Here is an 8,692-nt window from a genome sequence, read left to right as displayed (position 1 = left end):
TTCAAGAGTGACGCCTTCTTGCAACACACTGGAGACGTACTAGTTGTGAAGCTCCACCTTAGAGCTCCAACTCCATCTATACAAGAGTTTCTTCCTCTTGGACTTTTCTCATGAATTATCGCTGACCTCAAGAAGGGCTTGGTCCTGCTTTAACATGTGACCCAATTACGGACACATGATTTCTCCTTTGATTTTCTGATGCACAGTCAAGGCAACAGCCCATCATTATTATGCCTTTATGAATGAGAAAAAAACACCCTTGTTCTAAATGGACATTACCAGGGTGTCGCAGTAGCAGCCAGCCAAGAGCAGGGATATTTAAATAAGGTTTTATTAAAAATCCATGGAATTATAGAAATAAAGAGCAAGTAACATCACTCACGAATTAGTCTTACCTGCTTAACTCAGCTTGGGGCCCATGAGAAGCCTGTCTCCATAATTTACTAGGCACCTTTCCACTCTCTGCAAGTCACTCTGTTTTTGAGGCCTTTTTACTTGGGAATTGTCCAATTCTATTGGCTGTCTTTTCCCTACGTTGCTTATCCTACTCTGAAAGCCATAATTGCATATCAAATTCTGTGATACATTTTCAACTTCCAATGTTGTGCTGAGCTTTAGGATCTATCTCGATGACACCCAAGATTTCATGGAAGTTTGGTCAGTTTACAAACTTTCTTGAAGCTTCTACTCCAATTTCTGCATCTGAACCACCCAGTAGCTTAACTAATCACTCTTATCCACGGCATAACACACCAACCATACTGCATAGTAATAATTTGATCAAAATCCAGCCCCTGCTTCCAAAGGTTGGCAATACAGAAGACTAGAAAAAGCAGAAGTGGAAGGTTTTTTGGTTCAAGTATCTATCCCTTCTTTGTGAAAGATCTCATTCCTTGGTCAACTTGAATCTGGGCTTAATGTTATTAGGGGATTGACAGAAAGTTAAGATATGAAAGAGTCTCCCATGAGTCAAATACACATGCCTTCACAATGGGATATTAGGGCCCCTTGACTAGTTCTATGTTGCACTTGACCACATTTAAGTTTTCTCCTGTGTGCTAGGTAAATCCAGTTAGTGGACAGATGAACTCCTCAATAGTAACCTAAAATGGATCTGGTAGACTCAATCTCTGAGTCAAAGCGTGGCAAGGATGAACTTTTTTTTCCAAACGTGGGGAAGGTTAACATGACCTAAAAACCAAAGCTTCTCTGTTCCTTGCCAGATGTAGGTGACCTTTTAGTGAATAAAAAAGTGAGCGCTAATGAAAATACCTACGTCACCAGGTGAGCTAACTACAGACACTTACTCAGCTGGTCTGTCAGGTCAGTGGATGAGGTCAAGAACTGAAGGGTCATTGTCAGCCAATGAAACAAGGAGAATGAAAAAGAAGAGGAAAAAAGTTATTTTTGAGCTGAAACATGAGGCACAGTTTCCTCCCTACAGCTGCTGGAAAATATTTCTCCCCTCTACTCCTACCAGGGAACGAGGGACCTCTCAACATATTCATGGTCGGCTGATGCCACACAAATCCTCACCTGGACAGCACTCTCTCCCTTTGAAGGCTGCACAGCTGGAGCACAAGGAAAGCACCTCTCCTCACCAGTCTCTAAGTGTGTCTGATATATCTCCCGTGTCCCTCCTTTGGATGTCATTCTCTCAGCCAGCTTCATGGTAACAACTAATTGCTCTACTACTGACTCACAGACCAGGAAATACAAGATCATGGCTGGACGACATGTAGACCTGAAAGTTGGTTCTGTGCCTTTAAGGCAGATCCATGTTAGTATACAGTGGTATGAAAAAACATTAAATAAAAGTGCTTTCTGGGGTCTCCCTCTTGGCACAGGGTTAAGTCTCGGTGCTATCAAGCTATAAGCTAGCCAGCCACTGCCTTGGCCAGAGAGGTGACCCACATGACACAGCAGACCTCTCCTGTCTCGCCCACTGCTCCCCACAGCAGTGTATTTTAATAGATCTGCCTGTTCTGCTCCCCACTCTACCTGGTGAATCTGCTCAGCCCCCACACCTCTGGCCTACACCCCAATTCTTGTATGCGTACGTAAATAAACAAAAAATAAATCTTTAAAAAAAAGTGCTTTCTAGCATATTATGAGAACTTCAACTCCTTGTGTTAGTAAGAACTGTCAAAGATCGCTTGTTCTGTCTGATAACACTGGTTGAATTGGAAAATAGTAATTGCACCACTCCCCTCCCCACCCTCCCCCGTCCCACTCTTCTCACAATTATGCAAGTAATTATGAAATGAATTACTCTCTGACTTTAGTGCATACTGTATACCAAGCATCATTCTAAGAATTTCACATGCATTACTTCACTAATGTCATTTTTATAAATAGAGGAATTGAGGTCAGAGATTAAAGATCACCGTAGGAGCTTGAATTAAACTGCAAAAATAAGATTTGTTGGCAATAAATATCTATGATGATTATTTTAATGATTAAAATTTGCATGTTTCCTGGACAGTCTATAATAGCATTAAAAATTACAAAAAGGCAAATTGCTTAATGATCCTTTTGAATTATAAAGTTAAAATGCTAGTTACTTAATGCTATCTAAATTAACAAAGTACAGAGTGAAAAAGAAATTAAAGAAAAATTTTAAAAGACTGCTCTCAAGTAATTTTATCTTAACCTATTTTTTTTTTTAAAGATTTATTTATGGAAGCACTGGGGTGCAGGCCAGAGGGATGGGAGGGTGAAAGAATTCACCAGAGACAGAGCAGGCAGAACAACCAAAACACACTGCTGAGGGAGGCAGCAAGCGAGACAGGAGAGGTCTGCCATGCCACATGGGAATCTCCCTGGCCTGCCGGGAATCGAACCAGCGCCGCAGAGGTTGCAGACAGCTTCACAGCGCTGCGCTCAACCCGCTGCGCCACCCGGGAGGCCCCTATCTTAACCTATTTTTTGATGTAGTATTCATTCAGTGTACTAATTATATCAATTTTCAGTTATACTTTGTTGTGAATTTCGCCCAAATGAAATTTCCATGTACCTGGTAAATACAACTAGTCTTTTTAAAAGCTATTAAGAATTTGTAACATAACTTAAAATCTCACACTGACACTCTACCCTACTATTTTAAAGGTATACAGAATATGTTTTATTTAAATAAATGGAACTTATTAACAATGTGAAGTATGTTCCTTTCTAAACTATAGCTTTTAGTTTTCTATGTAACAAATGTTATACACACCAATAAGTAAACCAATCAACATTACTTTTTTTAAATAACATCTTTAATTAAAGTTTTTGCAAAGGTAAAATATTAAACTTAAAATAGGTCTTAGTACATCAAAATACTAAGTTCTCTAATCGTATTCCAAGATGGTCTTTAAAACATAATATCCCATATATCACAGAAGAGCAACTTTGATCTGCAATTGTACAGAATGAATTTTACAAACATAATAAATATATTTACGCCCTTACACATAACAGTATGTACAACAGCAGTTGACAATAGTAGCTCAGAACAGCAAAAAGGATTAGCCCCTCCCCCCAAATTGTAGCTGTAGATTGGACCAACTAAAGAAACCTTGACTGAAATAGTAGTTACTAACAAAGTAGTTCTTCCCTTAAAAGAGAAGAAAAGGTTTCTTTTGTTCCTCAAAGTAAACTACTAGGTTCGGTGTACTCTTCCTTAAGCCATAGAAAATGACAAAAGATAAGACTAAGGCAGGTTTAAAAAGGGAATATAAACTTCAGAATAATTTCCGTAGCATAATAGATTAAAATGCAAAACAGTCTAACATAAACCCATGAGGAAATACATAAAACTTTTTTAACCAATGAATTCAAAATCTGAAATAGCTGATTCAGACAGGTAGTTGAGAGACATATATGAAATAAAATGAAAATGTACAAAGATGGATCAATAAAATATTACATTGCACAAAAGATTTCTGAGTTCAAGATGAAGTAATCTGAAAATATAGGAAATTTTCTCAAGTGGAAGAAAATGCTAGGTTATAAAGGGACCTCCCAAAAGGAAATTATGTCTATTTTCCTATACAAGGCATATTTTACCTTCTGAAAAGAATGGTGACATTATTGCTATAAGATAATTAAAAGTTACTGGAGATAACCCTTTTCATTCTTCCATAAAAGCCAGAAAAAAATAGAAAACCAAGTCCTTGTTTTTCACTATAGCAAAACAAAATCTTTATACAAAAGGTATTATATTTTTGTGTTCTTGCTTTCTAAAACCTGAATCTATTAGAATATGCTCTTCAAGAATACATTTTAATCACTATACACACTGCTCAAATCTTGATGTATTCCTAGAAGAATAACATCAAGGTGGCTTTGATTTTAAGAGGCAACAATATAAATGTGGTTATTATGATGGCATTTAATTAACAGAAAGAAATGTGAACACTTAAAAAAATATAAAAGTCCAATATAAAGATCCCCCTCATATAACAGACTTTACTCCAGAAACTAAGTGCACATGAAAGAATCACTTTAGCCAAAAGTGGCACTCCACAGAAATTAAATGTGCTCTCAGGCATCCAAAGGGTCTGATTATCCAAATGACCACCAAGAGTACAAATACTGAAAGGCACACATTTCCACACTTTACCTAGTCCTACTTAGCATTGTTGATTAATGTTAATTTTTTTTTTTTAGTAAAAGGTGCCATCAACATCTGCGCAAATCTAAACAAATCCTCCTGTGAAATCTTTACTTATTTCATTAAACACCAAGTCTGAACTATTTCCCCTCTGTGAATAAACATGCTATTTTCATTCTAAGATTCTGAAAGTGGGAATCCCTGCCTTTTCAAAGGAATGACATTTTTATGAAACCTAATGAAATGATTTGTTAAATACAATGTTAAAAACATGATTAGGACTTCAAGTACAATAAAAGGTAAGTGGCATAAAGCAAGCCACTACAAAAAAAAAAAAATAAACTAAAACATGCTATTTGATTAAAAAGGAACACGATGCAGTAATATATAAGAGCACAATTTGGTATGCAGTATTGTTTGGACCGGCTTTCAGAAATTTCACAGGTAAAAGAAAAGCATTTGCCAAGTATGCCTTAATTAATATGCAATACACAGATGCAATTACAAAGGATTATTTCCTGCTTCATAATAACCCTAACGAGTCACTCTGAAAGCAGTGGTTGTTCATGTTTGAAAAATAGTGGCCAGTATACAACTCTACTATGAATGCAAATGTTTGTCTATATAGAGGGCCCAAAACATGAGCCGAATATCATATAGTAAGCCAAGGTTCAGTAGCATAAAGACTACTAGACAGCCAAAGGGTTTCAATCAACACTGCAGCACTACTAAACTTTTATAGGTAGTTTAGGTCATTGACTTCTTCATTGGGTAAATATAAACTTACTAGCAACTATACTGTAGGACAACTAAACAACAGGACTTCTGTGATTTCACTCTCTCCCTTCTCTTCTCACAGTCTCGTTAACAAAAACAAGTAACTCTGCTCTGAGAGTAGTGGAGTAAACAAATAAATCTTCCCCCTAAAAACTAAATGTAGTAAAAATAAAAACCGTATCACCAACTATAACATCTAAATAAAACTTTACTAAGCTTGCTAGAAACCACCATTTACACCAAAGTTCAGAACATAAGTTAAAGGGACCAACTGCTAAGTGAGGTGGGAAATAGTCAAGGGAAAAGAAAAAAATTTCATTAGTCTTTTTTGCGAAGTTTAAAGATCTGTGTTAAAAATAATATATAATAATAGATCACAGTTTTCCTTTGCAATGACTTTAAAGTGTTTCTATGTTACTTCTGGAAACACAAAAGGTAAATAAAAGACAAAAATGGAAGAGTAGAATAAATCAATATACAAGTAACTTAAACACATGTGAATTGTCAAGATAAACTATAAAAAGAATTAGTTGTAAGAACACACAGGTAAAGACAAGTGTTCTTACCGTTCTCCCAGGCAACTAGGTCACACTGAACACAGCAGTGCCAGATTGCTCTTTAGAGCCTTTTAGAGAATACAGAGCTATGCATTCTTAATATACATATTAAATTTCTATTTTTAAAATACAAGTCAAATTTCTATGCTTTCTTCCCAACGTGCAAACTGGAGCCCATGTTTATGGCCTAGAAGAGCCAGCAAATGAGAGGTAAATATGTATTAGTGGCCCACTCCCTTTACTCCCCAAATTTCCCCCTTAAATTACAAAGTTGCATTTTTTAAAATTTGTTCAATGAAAGGTTTTGAAAGTTTTTACTAGTAAACACAAGAAACTTTTATAATTACTAAATTGTTTAATAAAAATTTAGGTCCTCAACACCTGCTCTTGCTTCAATCAATGCACAGAATGTTCTCTGATGCTTGTTTAGCTTAAAATGACTAAGCATGTATATAAGCATACACTTCAGCCCAACAGAGAAATCCATTCAAAAGTATACAATTTTAGCAGGAGGGTACATTTGTGAAGCAAAACCTATTTCTGTTGAATGTGTTTGTGTCTGTGTGTTAGTATTTTAAGGAGTGGGACTAAAACAAAATTTTTCTGCAAGGAAACTGATGTTGTCTTTTTAATTCTGATCAACTTACATGGGACCCAAGTATTTAAATTACATTTAATAAGTATGACAACCTAATTAAAATAAATATCCAGTCATGGGGTAAATTCTTTCTCCAAACTATGATCACTTGATTACTTCCTTTAATTCTTAAACAGATGTTTCATAAAGCAGGGAAGGAAGAGGTATATATTACTGAGAGAGAATAGTAAGTAAAAATATTTAAGACCTATTATGAGAGTTTGAAACTGTTTCCTTATACAAGTGAATTAAAGTTCAACACCATAATTCTTACCCCTTTGTAAAAAGCTTACATGTAAGTTTTAGCAAATATAACCACATACAATAAGCAGTTTCAATTCCATCTATCAAAAGGGAAGTTTCTTCCGTTCATTCCAACAAGTATCTTCTGATTGAACCCAAGTTGGAGGAAGGAATATAGACAAAGCTTTACATGCTAATTAGCGGTGGCAGGTACCTGTATTTAAAATCGACAATTATGGTTTACCTACACAAAACCCCAACCTCCCACCCTCAACAACCCCAGGTGCTACAGTTCCATGGCTTGCCAGTTAGGAGTAGTGTCTATGTTGTCACGGTTTCTTTGTTCCAGTAGCTTTGCTTCTACTGCACTTTTCTGACATGCAGAAATTAAGTTTTGGTTGGTGTATGTCCCAAGTTTCAAACTGTCCACTTTAAAATTTTTTAAGTTTCTTTTGTTTCACTTATAAAAGAAAAGAAGCATCTCTTCACCATTCTGCATCGCCAATGGCTTTGGAAAATATATAATCTCTTCCATTGAGATTCATAATGCCATCTTTGAGATGAAATTTCCATTTGTTTTTACTTCTGTGTATCTAAATAAATAAAAACATTATGAGATATGAGTGAAAGACAGTAATCGACAAAAAACCCACTCACACACTAAAAAATTTCTTATTCAGTATTAAATTACAAATTTTTAAACTGAAATATAATTAATACATATGACATTGTATTAGTTTCAGGTATATAACAATGATCTGATATTTGTACATATTGTGAAATGAATAACCACCTAAATCCAGCTAATATCCATTACCATACATAGTTAAAATTTTTGTTATGAGAACTTTGATCTACTCTCAGCAATTTTCAAATATATAACATGTTAACTACACTCACCACGCTGTACATTATATTCTTAAGGCTTACTGATTTTATAACTATAAGTTTGTACCTTCTGACCATCCTCATCCATTTTCCCTACTCCCTCAGCCCCCACAACTTCTGGTAACCATCACCTGTATCTAATAATTGGGTTCATTTTTTAGATTCTACTTGTAAACAAAATCATACACTAGTCATCTTTCTCTACATAGCTTGCTCATTTTGTACAGTGCCGTTGAGGTCCATCCATGTTGACATAAGTGCAAAATTTCCTTCTTTTTATGCTAAATAATATTCTATGGTATGTACATGTACACATAGATACACAGATCACATTTTCTTTATCCATTCTTCCAATGATGGACAAAGGCTGCTTCCTTATCTTGGCCACTATAATGTCATAGTGAACATGAGGGTGCAAAAGTATTTTTTCTCGTTAAATGTTTTCATTTTCTTTGGGTAAATACCCATAAATGAAATAGCTAGATCATAAGGCAGTTGTATCTTCATTATTTGGGGTCTTTTGTGGTTCCATATACAACAGGCTTTTTTTTGCATACTGTGTCCTGCAGTTCTGTTTCCTGGTGGAGTCTTTAAGGTTTACAATATATATATGTCATCGGTAAACAGTGACAGTTCTACTTCTTCCTTTCCATTTTGGATGCCTTTTCTTTTTCATGTCTGATTGTACTAGCCAGAACTTATAACAACACTATATTGAATAAAACTGCCAAGAAAGGGCACCCTTGTCTTCTTCCTTGTTTTGCATGAAAAGCTAAAAGCGGGCCTTCCTGGTGGCTCAAGATGTTAAGACACAACCTATGAAGTTATCCACAGCCACTGCAGCAAGAGTTCAATCCCCGGCCAGGGAGGTGACCCACATAGCGCAGCAGACCTTTCCTCTCTCGCCTGCTGCTCCCCTCAGCAGTGTATTTCAGTTAGTCTGTTCTGTTCCCCACTCTTGTCTCTGGTGAATCCTCTCACCCCTCCCCATAC

General features: G+C 36.0%; 1 protein-coding gene across 2 annotated transcripts in view; it reads right to left on the bottom strand.

The window, feature by feature from the left end:
* Nucleotides 1-3,259: 3,259 nt before the first annotated feature.
* The window catches only part of GTF2A1 (general transcription factor IIA subunit 1), a 39,815-nt gene continuing 34,382 nt past the window's right edge, over nucleotides 3,260-8,692 (bottom strand). For both annotated transcript variants that reach the window (XM_037503758.2, XM_037503756.2), the window contains exon 9: nucleotides 3,260-7,404. In XM_037503758.2, coding sequence (XP_037359655.1) covers nucleotides 7,297-7,404 — 108 coding nt within the window. In that variant the 3' untranslated portion in view covers nucleotides 3,260-7,296. The remainder of the gene's footprint in view (nucleotides 7,405-8,692) is intronic.

This window comes from Talpa occidentalis, unplaced genomic scaffold (assembly GCF_014898055.3).
Source record: "Talpa occidentalis isolate TD23 unplaced genomic scaffold, MPIMG_talOcc4v2.1 talOcc4.11, whole genome shotgun sequence".
Taxonomy (NCBI): Eukaryota; Metazoa; Chordata; class Mammalia; order Eulipotyphla; family Talpidae; genus Talpa; species Talpa occidentalis.
The sequence above is the reverse complement of the archived record's forward strand: the minus strand, read 5'-3'. Positions and strand labels throughout refer to the sequence as shown.